This window comes from Gadus chalcogrammus, chromosome 5, assembly GCF_026213295.1.
Source record: "Gadus chalcogrammus isolate NIFS_2021 chromosome 5, NIFS_Gcha_1.0, whole genome shotgun sequence".
In the NCBI taxonomy this organism is placed as follows: Eukaryota; Metazoa; Chordata; class Actinopteri; order Gadiformes; family Gadidae; genus Gadus; species Gadus chalcogrammus.
Genome location: NC_079416.1, coordinates 4,422,885 through 4,442,582, shown reverse-complemented (window position 1 = coordinate 4,442,582; position 19,698 = coordinate 4,422,885). Strand labels below are relative to the sequence as shown.

The 19,698-nt window shown below is 43.2% G+C and overlaps 1 protein-coding gene across 3 annotated transcripts in view; it reads left to right on the top strand.

The window, feature by feature from the left end:
* Positions 1-19,698, top strand: part of ctage5 (CTAGE family, member 5) — a 30,113-nt gene that overhangs the window by 8,351 nt on the left and 2,064 nt on the right. For all 3 annotated transcript variants that reach the window (XM_056590257.1, XM_056590254.1, XM_056590255.1), the window contains 20 exons: positions 928-1,059; positions 2,107-2,128; positions 4,748-4,836; positions 5,765-5,836; positions 6,390-6,500; positions 6,658-6,729; positions 6,951-7,055; positions 7,499-7,621; positions 8,108-8,248; positions 8,351-8,441; positions 8,600-8,667; positions 8,854-8,924; positions 9,341-9,442; positions 11,015-11,111; positions 12,221-12,288; positions 12,629-12,714; positions 14,581-14,694; positions 14,867-15,013; positions 16,010-16,177; positions 16,734-16,907. In XM_056590257.1, the coding sequence (XP_056446232.1) occupies positions 928-1,059; positions 2,107-2,128; positions 4,748-4,836; positions 5,765-5,836; positions 6,390-6,500; positions 6,658-6,729; positions 6,951-7,055; positions 7,499-7,621; positions 8,108-8,248; positions 8,351-8,441; positions 8,600-8,667; positions 8,854-8,924; positions 9,341-9,442; positions 11,015-11,111; positions 12,221-12,288; positions 12,629-12,714; positions 14,581-14,694; positions 14,867-15,013; positions 16,010-16,177; positions 16,734-16,907 (2,053 nt within the window). The remainder of the gene's footprint in view (positions 1-927; positions 1,060-2,106; positions 2,129-4,747; positions 4,837-5,764; positions 5,837-6,389; positions 6,501-6,657; positions 6,730-6,950; positions 7,056-7,498; positions 7,622-8,107; positions 8,249-8,350; positions 8,442-8,599; positions 8,668-8,853; positions 8,925-9,340; positions 9,443-11,014; positions 11,112-12,220; positions 12,289-12,628; positions 12,715-14,580; positions 14,695-14,866; positions 15,014-16,009; positions 16,178-16,733; positions 16,908-19,698) is intronic.

Below are 19,698 nucleotides of genomic sequence, written 5' to 3'. Positions count from 1 at the left end.
TGACAGCTGGGGTCAGTATCAGAATCATATTATTGTACAACTAAACACGAGTACAATTCTTAGGCTTGGTTCCTCAACAGCCACATAGCAGCAACAATACAAGATAAAGTAAATATAGATACGAATAAATAAGTAGCAGCATAGATCACAATTAATAATAACAATAATAAAGTAAGTAATAATAACATAAACTAAAACAGTGGACATAATAAATAATGATGTGTAGTAAAGTGTAAAGTGCAGTGAAAAGTGTAAAGTGTAGTGTTCAATGGCCACTATCCATGCTAGTCTCTAGGGTCAGAGTATGAGGAAAATGCTGTTAAAAGATGATGTTTAGATTCAAAACATATGTTGATGATCTGTAAACCTCTGTCTGATCCCAAATTTGTCGATTGATTAATGTGTTGTGGGCCTCTGCCTTGAGGTTGCATTTCATTGATAATCAATAAGGGTTTCCTTAATGTTATGATTGTCATATAGTGTTACTATCATTGAGTGTTTGTTACTTTTATGGAGCTATGCGTTTGAAACCAAGTTTATAAATGAATTTTGGTAAGTTACTATATTAATAGTGTAACTAACCCATATTCAATTCAAAGAGTTTACTTTACAATGGTTTAACTACCAATAATACAGTGCATCCCAAATACGTTTTGCTATGGCTTATTTGTATGATCACTCATTTCTATATAAATGCTATGGCACAGATCTGTTTAGCTCAACTACTCCCTGTTTCTCTATTATACTAAGCCACTACATCCGAAAAAGAGGCTTATTAATGTGATATATACTATGCACTTGACTGGTTAATAGGTATAACAAAGCAGCAAGCCTCATGATATGTTGCCAAATTGTCTATTTACCCAAACACAAGCAGTCAAGTGTGGATGAGTCAACAGGCTGCTTCCAATGTCAATCCCCGCCCAGGTGGTGTTGGTGCTGCCCGACGACATCAGACCTGGACCTGACCTATATGGAGTGCCATGGGAACCAGTCATCATCACCAGCCTGGTGGGGCTGGTCACTATATGGATGTTCAGCTGTCGATTTTGTAATTCTGTGAGTGCATGCACACAAACAAACAAACCCAACAAATTACAAACAAACAATAGAACAATGTGTTTATGGTAGAGCTGTGTTGAAAAAATCGTTTTTCCGATTTTTAATCGATTCGCATATTAATGACCGATTATCGATTCGTACGTCCAAAGATCGATTTTTTTTAATAAAAAAATATATATATTTTTTAAAAAATTAATATTTTATATATTCATGGAAAATATTCATGGGATTCCCCTGAACACTTAGGGTGCTGCATATTCTTGAAAACAAATCTTGAGTGTGGTTTTATAACAGATTTGAACATGCTCATATAGACGCCATTCAGTGCTTTTACAGTTTAAAATGTTCTGTTCTTATGTTCGCACTTTAAAGAAAAATGCTCAACGTTTACATTTTATACTTCCAGTTTCAGTACTTCTCAGTTTATTAAGTGTGAGCAGTTTTAAAATAAAAATGCTTTTGGTAGCAACCGCTTTTGGGTGAATTCTTAATTATTTTCAAGCGTAATAATAATGCACTGGTTAGTGTCCCAGTGGGAATCCACTGTTGCAGATATAGTCACCTCAATGATGTCCTCCATTTATTGTCCTGAATTATCTTTCTTGAAGGTAGATTGACCCTTAACCTTTTCATCAGTCTTCCAGCCATCAGTAACTACCAATACTTGTAAGATTTGCTGTTTAATATTGATATAATACTAGTTTTAATATGTTGCTTCTCTACACAGTCATGAAGTGAAGGAAACGGTTCAATTACATTTTTCATTTTTAATAACATTAACCCCCGGATCGAATCGAAATCGGATCGAATCGGAAATCAGATCAGAATCGGGTCGAATCGGATGGAATCGGAGAAAATCGGAAAAAAATCGATTCTGAAACTTAAAAATCGGAATCGAATCGATTCTTGAAATGTGAATCGAAACCCAGCTCTAGTTTATGGCAACATGGCACTCTAGTGCCAATCTCAATAATCACTTACATCCACATCCAATCAATTGTATAATTTGCTAACTTGTCATGTCTTATTTCTCCACTTACCCAGGTCAAAAGCAGAATGTATCGAGGTAGGTAAACTGCATGAGGCGATGCATATCGTTGCACATGACGTCAAACATATCGTTGAGAGTATTAAAACACACTCAACTGTCGGTAACAGTTGATATCGGAAACTGTGCGTGATCACTTTCTTGACAGCCAAAATAACTAGTCTGTTGTGTTTGCTCTGCACTGTAGACTTAGACACTGTAAAAATAAGGTTTCCAAACATCTGTGTGTCATCTACTGTTACTGACGTCGACATCGTAGTCCTTGTCTCCACACTATAAATTACAGACCATTTTAGTTGTAGTCTTCGTGAACCTGTGGTTTGGTTTCACTTATACTATTTGCAAAATTTCAAGGCTGCATGCATATAAGATTAGGGGCCCTATTTTAACGGTCTGAAACGCAAGTGGGAAGCGCAAAGCGCAAGTAGCTTTGTGGGCGGTTCTACGGCGCTATCGCTATTTTACAGGCGGATAAATGACGCTTGCGCCGCGGCGCAAGTGTCAAAAGGGTTGGTCTGAAGCAGCCTAATTACCCGTAGGTGTGGTTTGGGCGTAACGTGCAACAAACCAATGAGAGTGCCAGCTCCCATCCCCTTTAAGAGCCATGAGCGCATTTGAATCGGACGAGTTGATATTTTGACAGCGCGTCTGCAGTCTCCGATGAGACAGATGCACATGAATTTGCAAATGGCTTAGTTTATTGCCAAATAATATGGCCTAATTCACACATGGAATAAGGGGTTTTCTTCCACAACGAGTCCTCAAATAAATGTCGGCAAAGAAAACGTATGATGATAGGCTATAACATATGATATGCGGTAACTGTGGTTCTATTTAATGATGTACGCAATACATTATAAACATTGTTTCTTATCAGTATTGTATGCTATCCTAATATGCATGTGTCCCCGCGGTAATAGACATTGCCATTGATTGTATTATGCGTTACGTGTTTAGTTTGCCCAAGTGAAGGAGTTCAAGTACCTCGGGGTCTTGTTCGCGAGTGAGGGAACTATGGAGCGTGAGGGAACTAATACAGCGGGGGCGGTATTGCGTTCGCTTTACCGCACCGTTGTTCCGAAAAGAGAGCTGAGCCGCAAGGCAAAGCTCTCGATCTACCGGTCGATCTTCGTTCCTATCCTCACCTATGGTCATGAGGGTTGGGTGATGACCGAAAGGACGAGATCGCGGGTACAAGCGGCCGAGATGAGTTTTCTCAGAAGGGTGGCTGGCGTCTCCCTTAGGGATAGGGTGAGAAGCTCAGCCATCCGTGAGGAACTCGGTTTAGAGCCGCTGCTCCTTTACTTAGAAAGGAGTCAGCTGAGGTGGTTGGGGCATCTGGTAACGATGCCCACTGGGCGCCTTCCTTGGGAGGTGTTTCAGGCACGTCCAGTGGGGAGGAGACCTCGGGGAAGACCCAGGACTAGGTGGAGAGATAGAGATTATATCTCAACACTGGCTTGGGAACGCCTCGGGATCCCCCAGTCAGAGCTGGTCAATGTGGCCCGGGAAAGGGAAGTCTGGGGCCCCCTGCTTGAGCTGCTCCCCCCGCGACCCGACCCCGGATAAGCGGACGAAGATGAGATGATGATGAGAGTGTTTAGTTTGCGTGTGTTTAAACAGAGCACACACGCGCGCCCGCATTCATTCATTCTTTTTAACACTCACTCGCGGTAAAACAATGTTTTTCACGATCAAATAGGCAAACTCATCAATCCTAAAAGTTATGGGCATGTAGGCCTACGATGTCTGTGTCAAGAAAATATGTGTTTGCTGTACGTGTTTGCAGATGCATTGATTTAAAAGTACAACTTATTACCGCTGCATCAGCTGTTCTTTCCCAAATAATTTACCAAGAATGTGCGGCTAGGTAGATGAGAGAAGCAAAGTGTATGCGCGAGGTGCACAAGCAATCCGTATGCATCGCATGCGCATGTATGCTTGCGCCCTTAAAATAGCATCTGAACAACGCGCCACTGACTTTAAACCAGGTATTTCCTGGTCAGTAGCGCAATGGTATTCAGAGACGGCAAAATACCGTTTGCGCCAGAACACACCTCCTCCTTCCGCCGAACCGCCCCTTGGGGCGCATGATCAATCCCTAATTTACCGGCGCTGGTGGGAAAAGAACGCTCTGCGCCAGTTGTAAACTAGCAACGACACATGCGCCAGTGACTAAGTCACTTGTGCCGGATGCAAGATAGGGCCCTAGGTGTATGTTTATGAAAAAATCTTTAAAGGGGGGAGCAAAAGGTTTTGTTGGATCTGATTGGTCTTTTTATCCTTCTGCTGGGGGTTTGTTGAGGTCAGAATCAACCATTTTTTACCTGGCATCAGAAAGCACACAAAAAAAGGGGTGACAACAATTGTCATTTGGAAGAAATCCATCCTATAGCTTGTTCTAATCCTTATAAGATGTATAAACGGCCCTTAATTACATACTACAAACCCCTTTGGCCATCACTGTGTGTGTGTGTGTGTGTGTGTGTGTGTGTGTGTGTGTGTGTGTGTGTGTGTGTGTGTGTGTGTGTGTGTGTGTGTGTGTGTGTGTGTGTGTGTGTGTGTGTGTGTGTGTGTGTGTGTGTGTGTGTGTGTGTGTGCGTGCGCACACGTGTTTTATGATGCACTGTCCCCCAGGTAAAGAGAGGCGTGTGGCAATGCACATAGCAGACCTGCTGAATGACAAGTGTAAAGTCCTGGAGGCTGTCAGCAAGGTCCAGACAGAGGTATTTACTGCATAATGGTTCTATTTTCACGTGTGACTATCCACTATAATCAATGGCTTTGTCTTAGTAAAATAATGTTATATAGTCTCGCAAATCAGACTTTTGATGAATAATCCCAAGTCTGAAAGACTTGTTTAAATCGGGTGACCAGGATGTTTCACTCTTTGGTTTTGTATTTTTTTATACCAACGATGTTGCTGGAGGCCGGGGTCTGTAAGCAAATAATGTGCAGAGAACATTAACTTGGCCAGCTCTGTCTTTCCCAGTGGGAAGACAAGCTAAAACATCCTGTCCGGACAAAAACATTTAAGAGAGTGGAAAAGGTTTTGGTTTCCGGCCCAGGATCAGAGTAGCAGAGTATCTCCCCCAGTAGCATAGTGGAAGTGATCCAAGATTACACCTTATATAATAGTCAAATCAGAGCCAAAGACTAACAATTATTTCCTATAAATCCCTTAAAGGCTAAATGGTCACATTCTATTGAAATGAGTATTCCCCGAGAACAAGCATAGAGCTGACTATGGCATGGTGGAGGCCGACAGCTAAAGGCTCAATATGTCCCATGTCCACTAGTTTGTAGCTTAATATTACCTGGACATATCTGTCGTCACTATTGATCGATAGTGATTTCAATAATGTTATCATAAGATCACATCGTGTAGCTGATATGTTCTACAAATATAAAACGTGGGCTAGCCCGTACCTCACTTGGGTTACAAGAAACGTACAATCGACACTCCCAAAACCCCTCCCACTCCAGCCGGCTGGGCAACGGGTTTTCATCATGCAGTAGCACAGCCAGATAAGAATGGACAGAACACTGTTATTACGTATTTTTAATGCTGCAAGTCTCCTGCCTTCTAACTGGTGGGGGCTCAATCTTACACACTGTAACCTTAATGGCTTACTGTGTCTGTGTGCGTTGCAGTATGATGAGTTGGAGGGTGTGCTGAGGGACAGTGGTGTCTTGGCCCAAACTGAAAAAGCAGAACAGCTGGAGGTTAGTCTGAACTTAACCAAGTGTGTTAAAAACGGTAGTTTGAATTTCACTTCGACAGAGGATATGCTGAAACTACTCGACTGCTGTTGTTATTATTTATTTCCTTTTACCTACGTTTATTGTATCACCGTATTTACTGGCAGCAGGTGCATTTCTCTTTAATGTGGGTCTATTTAGTGTATTGACACGTTAATGTTCATGGACATGTATGTTTTTAGCTCATATTTATGCTAGGCACTGTGTTGACTGCTGGGTCAGGGCGTTACTAATGTAAAGCCTTAGTTTGACAAGAAGAGTTGCAAAGTTTTTTCTTAATTCACTGTATTTTTCTGCGATATGTGGCCTATGTCTTTGACATTGTCATTACCATGAAAACAGTAAAGCTTGCTGTTGAGACAGTAGTACATTAATTCTTAACAAGAAAGCTATAACAAGCAATCTTAAGAATTTGTATTGGCATGTAAAAATACTTATATTCTTATAAGTATATGTCATTGTTTAACCTTTCACTGACTCTTTTCATTCCCATTTTGTATTTCTATCCCTTCTCCAGCTCCAGTTCAGCCAATTGGAGAGTTCAAATCAGGACTTGGAGAGGGATTTGGAGTTTCTGAAAGAGCAACTGAAAATACATGGAGAGCATCGGGTACAGCAAGAGAGAACGGTAGGGACACGCACACGCAGACCGGACAATACGCAGACTTGAACATCACTCATTCATTATTACCTCGACATCTGTGTAACAAATATTGCCCTAATGAATTAATATTGTACAATAGAAGAGTGTTCATCGCTCGTGTTTTATGCCACCGTTCCTCCAGATAGCCGAGCTGGAGGAAAGCATTAAAGCCAGTGAAAAAGAAACCAAGGAACTCCAGGCCCAAGAAGAAGAGGTAGATACTTCCCCTCCCCCCCTCAATTACACTTTTCTCCTCTTATGGCCGGTCCAAGCTCCTCTTCCCTTCCGCCACCCCTGTCTGCTCTCATCCACTCCTGTGTGTGTGTGTGTGTGTGTGTGTGTGTGTGTGTGTGTGTGTGTGTGTGTGTGTGTGTGTGTGTGTGTGTGTGTGTGTGTGTGTGTGTGTGTGTGTGTGTGTTTCTGTTTCTTCTTCAGGCTGTGACGACTCTGAAGATCTACAACATGAACAGTGAGCGTCTCCAGAGGAACCTGGAGTCAGCCGAAGAGGAGAACATACTGCTCCAAGAGAGCAACACGCAGGTAGGTCGCACTCTGCTACAGGGTATCCTAGTTGCAGTAAATCAAATCCCCGTCAGGGAAAATATCAACTGTTAACCGCTGAGATGGTAAGAAGATGGATGAGTGGCAGAAGAAGGCATATTGACCCAAAATTACAAGTCAAAGGTGACCTGGACTGGAGTTTGAAGTTCTCTAACAGCTGCGCTATATAACGGATACCCTCCCAATATGTGACTTCTGCTACCTACAACATCTAAAATATGTATGTCATGCATGTAGACTGGACAATATAGGCTGCTGGACATGGATGTTCAGCAGGCCAGGATAATGTTGATGAAGAGGACACAGTTCCTGTGACTGCTGGATCACAGGTTCAAGCAGGAGCACCATAAGACCACTACTGCGCCTGGTGGGAAAATATGATGATGCTGAGATCTGCCCTTTTTGCTCCCCAACCTTTGTAGTTGAGTGAGCAGATGGAGGGCTGGGTGGAGCGCGTGAGTGAGCTGGAGGACGAGATGAGGAGGTGTGAGGCCGCCCACACAGGGATGCAGCAGGACGTAGACACCAAGGACCATCGCATCAAGGTACTGGCCACCCTGTCACTGGGATTAAGGCTTGATTGGTTGTGTAGAGATGTGGCCTATGTGGTATATGGTGCCTGAGCGTATTTCTCCACTTTTAGATGTGGACTCAATTGGTTATCCATGTTATTCATGGGTCCAATTAAATGAACCTGACCCTGACCCTGTCCCTGGTCTTTGTGATTTTATTTAGTTATATACCAAGGATTGTTTATCCTCGGCTGCAGCACAACAAACCAAAGATTATCTTTTATTCATTTTTTGAAAGGTCTGAACGGTCTGAAAGTTTATAAACGGTGCCACCACATGTATCCCTTTGAATCAGTCTTCAATCAATTGTTCCTGCAAGGGAAACAGTAAAAGGACCTGTGTAGTCGACGGCCACAATCTAATGGATCTCTTAGTCTCTGATGAAGTGGACCTACAGTCGACGGCCGATGGGCCACATCTAAACTAAACCCCTGTCTGCTGCATACCCCTCCCCCCCAGTACCTGACAGATCGTCTGCTGAGCATGAAGGCGTTGGACTCTGACCTGGAGCAGGACGACGAAGGAGAGAGAGACGAGTCCAACGGGGATGAGAAGGAGAGGCACCTTCAGAAAGTCCAGAAGCTAATTTATGCTGCAAAGGTGTTAATTACGATTGATTAAATTGCTATTGCTGCATTATATTTGTATTCTATGGAACTTGGATTCTATCTTTTGTTTATTTTGTTTTTCTTCTTTGTGTAGTTGAATGCAGACCTCAAATCAATGGATGAAGATAAGGACAGAACGTTTGCCAAGCTGAACGATGAAATCCAAGCTAAAGAAGAACTCCAACGTGAGTTCTAAAAATAATTTAAAAACTCTTTCCCACTATCCCAATGGGACCCTCAATGTATAAATCGGTTGACTGCTTAAACATGGCTTGTTTCTAAAACAATGGTTCTCATCAAATGAGTTGAATGTGTCCGGATCACGGTGTCTGTCTCTCTCTAGAGGGCATCAAGGGGCTAGAGGAGGAGCGGACCACACTGCAGACACAGGCGGAGCATTACACCGAGCAGGTGGGACCTTCAGAAGCTTAGCTAACTTATTGACCAACTTCAATTGTACAACTTGGTATCTGCTGGCCATCGCTCATAAGTCTTAGAACCTCACTGAGCTACTTCAATGTGTTATCTGTGTGATACACCTCCAATGGTGGACCTCCACGGTGCCTTGTTGACTAATTTCTCACCACGCTGTCTCAGGTCCAACGGCTGCAGCAGAAACTGCTGATCATGACAGAGATGTACCAAGAGAACGAGCTGAAACTGCACAGGTACACTCACACACGGCCATATACATCACCGTTTTCTTCAATGAAGATATCATTAAATTAAACGAAATGAAAGAATGTTTAGAGACTGTAGACATTGTTAGTGTGGTAAATGACTATTCTAGTTGGAAATGGCTGATCTACAGCTCAGTATAGAGACCCATTTCCAGCAAACATCACTCCTGTGTTCTAGTTGTACATTGTTTAGCTAATCGTGTTAAAAGGCTAATTAATGGATGATTACAAAACCCTTGTGCAATTATGTTAGCACAGCTGAAAACTGTTTTTTGAAAACTTTTGAATGATGCATATATAAACACACTATATACTTTATCCACTGACGACGGGAGTTGATGTCCACAGCTGTACATGCTTCCAGAGGGGAGGTGTTTCATGTGTGTGTGTGTGTGTGTCTTCAGACTGTTAACGGTGGAAGAGAAGGAGCGCCTGCAGAAGGAGGAGAAGCTGAACAAAGCAGATAAGAATATATCTTTGGCCATGGAGGAACTAGACAACTACAGGTAAAAGAAAATCTCCTTTTGAATATGCTATATTCAATTTGTGGGAGCCAAAGTCTTAAAGTGGTGATGTTATGCTTTTTTGTAATATGACGTATGTATGCATGTTTTACGTCTGCTAAGCTCGAAAAAAATCAATAAGGCGTGAAACAGCTTACAGTGGGCATTGCAGAATTGCAGAAGTCGCCCCTCCCGGCTACCCACAATGTTTACAACTTCTCAGGGGTGTGGATTTGTTGACACACAATCAAAGCGTTCGACCAATCACAACAGAGGCCTTCTCTGTTGCGAATGGTCAAACTCTTTGGGCTGACCAATCAGAGCAGACTGGGCTAAAAAAGCGTGAAATGGGAGAATATTTGAGCTGGGCTTTCCCCCTAGAGTTCAGCTAAAACAACCCTAGGCAAACCTAAGGGCACTGTCACGTTAAAATTGTACCGGGGGCGAAAATTGTACCGGCCTACGTCATCGTTTGTTTACATCCTGACAACCTGACAACCTGCCCGGCAACAGACGACGCTATGCAGAAAACATGTTTCCAAACGACGAAATAACATAATACAGATAGCGGATCGCTATCTGTATTATGATAGATAGCGATAACACTTGTTTTTACTTTATATTTGTATTGTACTTAATTGTTTCATCGAAACAATAAAAAAAATTGCCCGCAAAACGGGCGATCGCGTCAAATGACAAATGTTTTGCCCGCGAAACGGGCGATTGCGTCAAATGACGTAGGAGGGTTCTTGAAACCTAATACAGATAACGGATCGCTAGATAACACTTGTTTTTACTTTATATTTGTATTGTATTGAATTGTTTAATCGAATTTAGCTAGTAAACTGAGTGTTTGAAGCAGGTTTCATAGTCTAGAATGTTCAAGAAACTTCCTACGTGATTTGACGCGTCATTTGACGCGATCGCCCGTTTTGCGGGCGATCGCGAAACGGGCGACAATTAAATACAATACAAATATAAAGTAAAAACAAGTGTTATGGCTATCTATCATAATACAGATAGCGATCCGCTATCTGTATTATGTTATTTCGTCGTTTGGAAACATGTTTTCTGCATAGCGTCGTCTGTTGCCGGGCAGGTTGTCAGGTTGTCAGGATGTAAACAAACGATGACGTAGGCCGGTACAATTTTCGCCCCCGGTACAATTTTAACGTGACAGCACCCCTGAAATTATGTCATCAGCATCGGCCAGGTGAAGACAGGCATGCTCACTGAGCCCAAGTACGGTAGTTCAACTGTGTAGCGGCAACTTCTACCCGCCTCTCAGGCTTTTGCACCAAAGCAAGATTGATTGAAACTTAGAAAAGATTGTTACAAATGATCAAATGATGAATTGTTTTAGTCATTTATCAAGTTTAACATACCAAAACCTTTAGGATTTAAGCCTCAGTTATACTCATTTGTGTTTGCTCTTCTTTTGTTGTACACATCATGAAGTGAACACCTCCTGACATTTAACCTTTTGAGGAAGATACACGCAACCACCCATGCACCGTGATGATGAAGGCAGGTGCTTGGGTCTGAGTTTAACGTCCAGTATTGTTTGGCCCCCAGGCAGCAGGCTGAGAACATGGAGGAAGAGCTGGGAAAGACCAAGCAGTCGTACCAGACTCAGATCTCCTCTCACGAGAAGAAGGCTCACAATAACTGGGTCAGTACCAAGCGTTCCTTATCGTCTGCAATCAACATCGCCTTACAAATACGTACACTTACCAGAAGCGTACCATTTTCAATCTTAGTTGCTTACATTTTTAGCTGGAATATGGTGAGACCGAGGCCGAGATCGTTTATTGGCCTGTAGCACGTGGCACCGCGACCACTGACATACCATGGCATATGCCGTTCAGGAACGGTAACTGCCGTTCTCGAACGGTAACTGCCGTTCCCAACAATGGTATGTGGCACCAGCACGGCCCGCCTCCTCCGTATAATTTCAAGACTTGGAGTGTACATCAATCCACACTCCGCGGTTTGACCGTTTTCAGTATACCATCTAGCAATAGACTATGCTCTACCTATAGCCACCGAAACAGACCTGTTTAGGTGGCTAGGCTAACTACCGCCATCGGAGCCAGTCCCGCTGTTTTCAAAAGCATCTGTCATTTCAAAAGCAACAACAAACAGATCGCAAATATCCTAACATCAGATCGGACGAGAATAACGTATAAATCCCTTTATTCACAGCGTTATGTTGTGATATAATGTCAATAAAGACCAAATATATATAGCTTTACATTTAAGGCAATACTTGTCTTGAAATTATACGGAGGAGGCGGGCCGTGCTGGTGTCACATACCATTGTTGGGAACGGCAGTTACCGTTCAAGAACGGCAGAAACTTTTTTAGTACTGCCGGTATGGGCGATATATTGAGCGATGTTGTATATGAAAAGTGGCACACACGCCGTAGCGATATATAGTACATGTCCCAAAAGCTGAACTTTCTGTTGGATCCTGCATTCCCCCTCTGCTCCTATAGAGGTCCCAACGTCTGCGTTGAGGCATTGAGCATTCCCATTCTATTGTGGGGAGAAAGGGTTAGAGAAAGTAAATACATCGGGTTTTTACCTCTTCGTTGGCTCTTTAAGGCCCAATCCCATTTCTACCCCTTACGCCTTCCCCTTACCCCTTCCCCCTTCAAAACTAGGGTAAGGGGTAAGGGGAAGGGGTAGAAATGGGATTGGGATTGGGCCTTAGAGAGAATCTTTGGAGTTGATACACATAAACCTGTTCCAGTCACTGATCCTTGTGTCTCTCTCAGTTGGCAGCGCGTTCCGCAGAGCGAGACCTGGCCGACATCCGGAGAGAGAACACTCTGCTCCGACAGAAGTATGTCACCGTCTTTCATCGTGTCTGTCAATAGGCCTTTTATTATTTCTGTCCTTTGTGACCTGATTCCTCTGTTTTTATTTATTCATTGAATGTTTTATTTTTGCCAATTGCCGTTCTCTCTCTTAAGCCTTTCTGTTGCAACACGGACATTTTGGTCTGAATGTCATCTAACTTTTTTTGTCTAGCCCATAGTTTACATACCCCGTTCTTGTCCAAACTCTCTTGCCTCTTTACTGACCAAATGGATGTCGGGAGAGAGCCGCTGTTGCCAGGCCGACCCTGAGGAACATAACACTTCAGTTGACGTGTGGTGAACTCTGTGTATGATTGTTTGCAGGCTGACAGATACGCAGTTTAAACTGGACAGCATCGACAAGGACCCCTATGCTTTGGACAGCCTGGCTAGACCACTGCCTTTCAGAGGTTGGCGCGCGCGCGCGCACACACACACACACACACACACACACACACACACACACACACACACACACACACACACACACACACACACACACACACACACACACACACACACACACACACACACACACACACACTTGTGAAATGTTGGATAGGCCATTACGGCTTTTACTAATAGTCATTAATGTGAGAAGGTGATGTTTATCTAATTTTTGTTTTTTATTCAAATTAGCTCTTTAATTCAATTCATTTTATAGTGCTTGAAAAACCAGTGAACAGAGTATGAACAGATATATTAGGAATAGGCCTTCAACTAAAGTGCATAAAATGTCTGTACCTCAGTCACAACTCTATCACAGCCAGAAATATTCGTATTTATGCCTCCCATAATGTAAATAATAAATCCTCTAGAATTTTCTAAAGACCTTTGGGAAATTGGCTGGTATTAACAAAAAATATCAGCAACAAACTTTCAACATAAAGTTCACAAAATATAATGATACTTGTTGTCCGCACAACTCATCAATTTAATGCGACACATGTACCTGTCTCTGACTGCATTTCAAGCAAATTGTGTGAACTTACTATTGAGGGACAATTAAAAATACCTGTGATGACCTCTTAAGAACTAAAGCCCATGTGAAGAACAAGGAACAGCTCTGTGTTAACAGAACATGCCTCCTTAAAACACCAGATCTACTGTAGTGCAAGAGTCAAGACGAGAAGTTAAGCTTGTTTCTAGCGCAGCATTGCAACAGGGAGGAGCGTTGCCCGATAATGACAGCAGCGTCCCATAAACTCACTGGCCCTGTGTGTTCGACCAACAACTAAATGGAAAAAAACTGAATTTGGGAAAAAATAAATAATAAACAAATTTCATCTGCCTCTACATGTGGAGGTGGATGTGTCACGTTAAAATTGTACCGGGGGCGAAAATTGTACCGGCTTACGTCATCGTTTGTTTACATCCTGACAACCTGACAACCTGCCCGGCAACAGACGACGCGATGCAGAAAACATGTTTCCAAACGACGAAATAACATAATACAGATAGCGGATCTCTATCTGTATTATGATAGATAGCGATAACACTTGTTTTTACTTTATATTTGTATTGTATTTAATTGTTTAATCGAAACAATAAAAAAAATTGCCCGCGAAACGGGCAATCTGTATTATGTTTCAAGAACCCTCCTACGTCATTTGATGCGATCGCCCGTTTTGCGGGCGAAACATTTGTCATTTGACGCGATCGGCCGTTTTGCGGGCAAATTTTTTTATTGTTTCGATTAAACAATTAAATACAATACAAATATAAAGTAAAAACAAGTGTTATCGCTATCTATCATAATACAGATAGCGATCCGCTATCTGTATTATGTTATTTCGTCGTTTGGAAACATGTTTTCTGCATCGCGTCGTCTGTTGCCGGGCAGGTTGTCAGGATGTAAACAAACGATGACGTAGGCCGGTACAATTTTCGCCCCCGGTACAATTTTAACGTGACGGATGCACTCTCTTTAAAACGTATCCGTTGTACCTACCTGCCCTCCGCAATCTGCTGACAGTACGGATAATGGTTGACGTTACGCCCTGAATCAACAATGAACTGGGATGTTGTTTGTTCTACAAATAACATTTTAATTAATGCTGGTTTCACTTCAAAGCAATTTAACATTACAAAATAATGTTGAAATTGATATTATGGCGTTTTATTTGATGTCATTGAATGATCAAGCCTTGGACCCTTCCGCGGCACCACTGAACATGCGGTACGGCCCCCACTTTGAGTAACCTGGCTGTAAAGCTCTCAGTAGCCCAGTCTCCTCCTTACCTCTGTCCCTCTGCTCTCTCTCCCTGTGTCTCCAGGTGAGCGATCCCCTTACGGCCCCTCCCCTCTGGGTCGCCCTCCCTCAGAGACCAGGCCCTTCCTGTCTCCCCCCACTCTGATGGAAGGACCCTGTTCCAGATTGTCTCCCAGAGGTTAACACACTCTCACACAGTTACACAGCTGGCACTGTACTCTCTTCAAACTCTGTGTTTCTGTCTCTGTCTCTCTCTGTGTTTCTGTTTCTGTCTCTGTCTCTCTCGCTGCTTCTGTCTCTGTGTCTTTCTTGTTCTGTTTTTAACCGGTGCCTCCTCTGTCTGCTCCCAGTGCCTCGTGTCCCACTAGAGCCCCCTGGTGGTGGGAGGGAGCTGATGGAGCGGAGCGGTGGTCCGCATTCTGATGGCTCCAACTCTCCCACATGGGAGAGGGACCGCCGGGGCCCGCCCCCGCCTCCCGGGCACCTCGGACCCCCAGGTGCGTGCGTCGGAGAGCATTCAAAAAATATCCAACCTGCTCCACTTCCACCCACAATGCACTGCTTCCTTTGTCCCAATGGATCATGTCAAAATATTGCCAGTACGACCCAGAATGGTGGTTCATTTTTATGCAAACCTTGCGCCTGTATTCTGCGTACGGGCATACCAAATGCCAGTGTAGAGGGTTTGGACTTGTTTTGCGATATCCAGCGATACTATGATACGTGTCACCGTCTATTAAGGTTAGGTTTTTTAAAACCTTCACTTTTATCATTTTGTGTTTGAAGAGCCAGTGAGCTCCAAACACACCACGCTGTCAGAGCTCCACACATCCACACACACACACATCCATATTAACACACATCCACACACACATCCATATTAACACACATCCACACACACACATCCATATTAAGCTGAAGAACTTCACAGACAGAGCTCCACACGTCCACAAACGCCGTGCCACCTGCGCCCCTTAGCCGTTAGGTCAGACTACCTCTGGGTATAGGTAGTCTGACGTCAGGAACAGACGCCACCTGCCACCGCAGCAGAGCGGAACCATCAAATAGTGTTTTGGGGAGATTTTTCTCTCAATTGGGGACTTATTTCAGTAACAGTGATGAAATGGCAGAGATGAATATGTTGATATAAGACACATGACCCCATTTAAACCAAAACAGTAAGTGTTATTTGGTTCCCTGGTTCTTTAACATTAGGCATTTTTACAAGTGTAAAAATGCTTGGCACGCCCTGCAATTTCACTGTCTTGCCAGTGTATAACCGAGGTGGTATAATCCCCCCTCGTCACAGAGGGTGGACCATGCTGGGAAAAAGGCGGGTATAAATTGGGCATTTTTGGCAGCGCAAAAATCGTTATATGCGTGTATATAGAGAGAGAGAGACCTTACTTTCAGCCATTACAAACGGGTTGATATTGAAATGATTTCCTTTTCCCTATCTCTCTCTCCCTCCAACACTCCCTTCTCTTCTTTAGGATACATGTTCCCAGATCCCGGGCCCCCCATGTACCGGAGACCCCCGCCCATGGGCCTCCCACCCCCCCATCTCCTGCACTCCGGACCGCCCGGACCCATGCCGCTAGGGCCCCCCAGGGGCCACCCAGCCGCACTTGGACCCTCGGGACCCCCCATGCCCATGGACAGTAAGTCTCCCGCGATGTTCCACCTTAATCTTTGATTTTTTTTCGCACTGTAGACGAAAGGAAACGACACAGTCACTAAAAGTATTCTGTTTAGATAAGCAGTGGTTAAAATTGGGACTATGGTTCGCCCAATATTGTTGCTTTATTAAACACCTTGTAAGGGGTGCTATCATGCGGTTTTGACTTTTCCCTTTGCTTTACACTGTTATATGATGTATTGATACATGTTTTACGTCTGCTAAACTAGAAAAATCTAAGTCCGAGCCAGGGGGAGTATTCGCGCAAACCGAGAACGCCCCTCAATAAATGCGTGAAACATTCTTTCTGATGCCTTCCCCTGTGGTTTAGGGTGGATCAAAGCCTCTGGAGCTCATCGTTGTGTGATCCATGAGTAGAGACAGCACATAGCTGCATCCTCATGCTTTGTGCGCACACATTTGTCCTCTCAGAATGAACTTGTGTGTCTTCTTAACTAATGTTTAATGTGATGCTTATTGAATTCCTAGTCCTTTAGTATGAGAATAAAGAGTAATAAAGTATGTTGTGGTGATCCCAGATCAGCCCCGTCTTGCTGAGCTGAGGCCTGAGGTCGAGGGCCGCATGGGGGGAGACGCCGGCCCTCCCGGACCTCCTGGACCTCCCTTCCCTCGCCGGGGCCCCCATGGGCCCCTGCCCCATGATTTCTACCCCCCACTTTCCAGGGGGCCGGATGGCGGTCCGAGGATGCCGAGTGAGTAGCACACCTGCAAACTTGTTGCTTTTCGGCGACAATCGCCATTTTCTTGGTCAATTTGGGGGAAGTTACACGCAACTACTGAAAATATAGTAACGAAACATAGTTCCTTTTTCAATTCGGCGCCACGTTACTTTTCCAAGGGACAGATTTGACAGCGATAATGCCTTCTCAGCCAGTATGCTATTGCGCAAGCACGCAGGCGCGAAGCAAGCGCGCCTGCGTAATAGTCCCTTCACAATCTCTCATTCCATACCGTACGAGACAGATGCTGGTAGCGGCAAGCTGTCTCTGTAATCAGACATTGCTTCCGCAGGCATTTTGAAAGCCATTCCTTACGACAAAATGCCAGCGGTGGAACGAGATAACAAACCCTGTTGCTGTTTACCTGTGTAAGGACATGGTTCCCTTTCAAAATGTCGTTAGAAAGGACTTTAAAGAGATGGTCAAAACACTCGATCCCAGGTACGCGTTACGTGCCCGCACACACTTCAGCCAAATTGAGATGCCAAAACTATACAGCAAGTGGAGAAACAATTCCATACTATTAAATATTAGTGTTTTTCAGAGATGGATGTAACTTGAGAAAAGATTTTTTTTTTTATGCAGTTTTACTTACCAGTATTTTACCCCTTCAGAAGCATTTATATCGAAATTAGAATATACAATTAACATAATACCGTTACCGTCTATGCCGCAAATCATACAGTGATATAGGCCTACATTTTAGTCCATACCGTACAGCCCTAATTTGAAGGAACTATCTTATGTTAAAATCGAGGTAAGTCAAGCTTTTTGGAGCAAAAACAACAGCTATTTGTTTGCTTGATCATAAAGCTAGTAAATTCTAACAACATAGGGCTATTTAGATAAATAATCTGGCAAGGGTGTTGTCCTAGGCTAATACACCAACAGCAAATTTCTGCATAACAAAGGGCTACATTTTGCATCCAAGTCTGTCATTTGAAATCTTTCCATTGTATTGTGTGCTACAACCTCTGTAATGAATATTCACGCTAAATCCCGCCCAGGGTAGCTCAGAATTCGAGTAGCCGTACATCACGAAACACCGATCAGTCCTTGGACCGATGATTCCCCCCCCCCCCCCGACACTGTCACCTTTTTTACTCTGAGGAGTTTGCAGGTCTGGAGTAGAGTGGACGACACTGTCCAAGCGTTTTTTTATTAGGATTTAAATATTAAGCCTCTTCACATCATCATCACCCCAAATGTGGGCTTATCTGGGTGTACCCGGCCTTTAGGTACATACAGGATGGTGAAGGATCAGCCCTTTCTTCACTCATTAGGGTACCAAGCACAAAGTGAGAAGGCAACCTATTGGAATTTAGTTTTATTATTATTATTATGTCTGACTTACTCAGCTTAAACCGCTCGCACGCATTTTATGAAACTTACTGCAGTTGTAGAGGCTGACTCAAGATTAACAGAGTAAATATTACACTGATTGGCCCAAAGGTGACACTATAGCAGCAGTCCAAAAATGCAAACTTTGAACAAACATATCTCATAACCGCTATGATTTAGAGTCATGAGACTTTGTTACGACATCCATATCCTCATTGTGAACAAATATGCCTCAAGAACCTATGACTTTATTTGGATAGATTTATTATTAATTAGACTATTTCAAACTTTGTTAAAAACACTAAATTCCTTAAGGATCCTAGGTTTTTTCACTTAGACAAAAATCCTTTAGCACCTATCATCTATGGACCCATGTCTTCAATCTGACATTAAGTGAAGCCTGTACAATAAAAACTAAAGCGCCAAGGAGCCATTAACTTCTAAAAAAGGGTGTGGTTAAAAACGTATAAAGACTTAAAAGCTTACATCAACATCAGAATGGACTCCAATGATCTTGAGTCCAATACAAATGCTGTTGAGAATCTGATTCTCAACAGCATAAAGTCAACATATTTTCAATTAGGCATAGCATCAAAATGGGCATCGCCTGTGACTAAAATCACCACAGTTCATAGAAGGTATGTTTGATTTGAGCGGGACCAACTTATTGGCTGTTGGGGATCAAAGTTGCAACTGCTCAAGTAAAATGAAGTCGATTGACAAAACATCATGGCTGCCAGAGGCTCAAAATCGTCCAAAATTAACTTAATGCCAAAATGAAAGGTTAACTTAAACCAATCCTCATCAAACTTTGTGTAGTCAAAGGCACATGGGTCAAGATGGACCCCTCAGAATTGTATCCATATCGGGCTATAGGGAGCGGTGAAACAATTAACTGAAAATGCAACCTCTCAAAATTGTACCCAGATCGGGCGATAGGGGGAGCTATATCAATTAACATAGCTGCAGACTTTGCAGACTTTCAGACTTATTATCTGACCGTTTTCTTCTACAGTCATGAAATCCTGTAGACATTTTTATCTCCTCATGTTGAGCAAATGTGGTTAGGAAACCCAGAACCTGTTACAAAATGGCGGCTGGACGTCCAAATTAGCCCAATCAATGATAGGTGGCTAAAGGCGGGGTTAACTTGAGTCAATCATCACCAAACTTGGTGTATTTAAAGAAGCATAGGTTAACCAGGCTAAAGTTAATCCAAATAGGAATATTGGGGGAGCTAAAGCAATCAATTGAATACTTTGAAGAATCATATTTCCTCAGCCTTTTGACGTACAGTCATGAAATTTTGAATCAACGGATCCAAGCTAATGCTATTCCAGCGTTGTCAACCGTATGCAAACAAAAAAGGTTTTAAGTGTCTTCGTCAGGGTCTTAATGGTCTGCGTCACAGTCTTAATGGTCT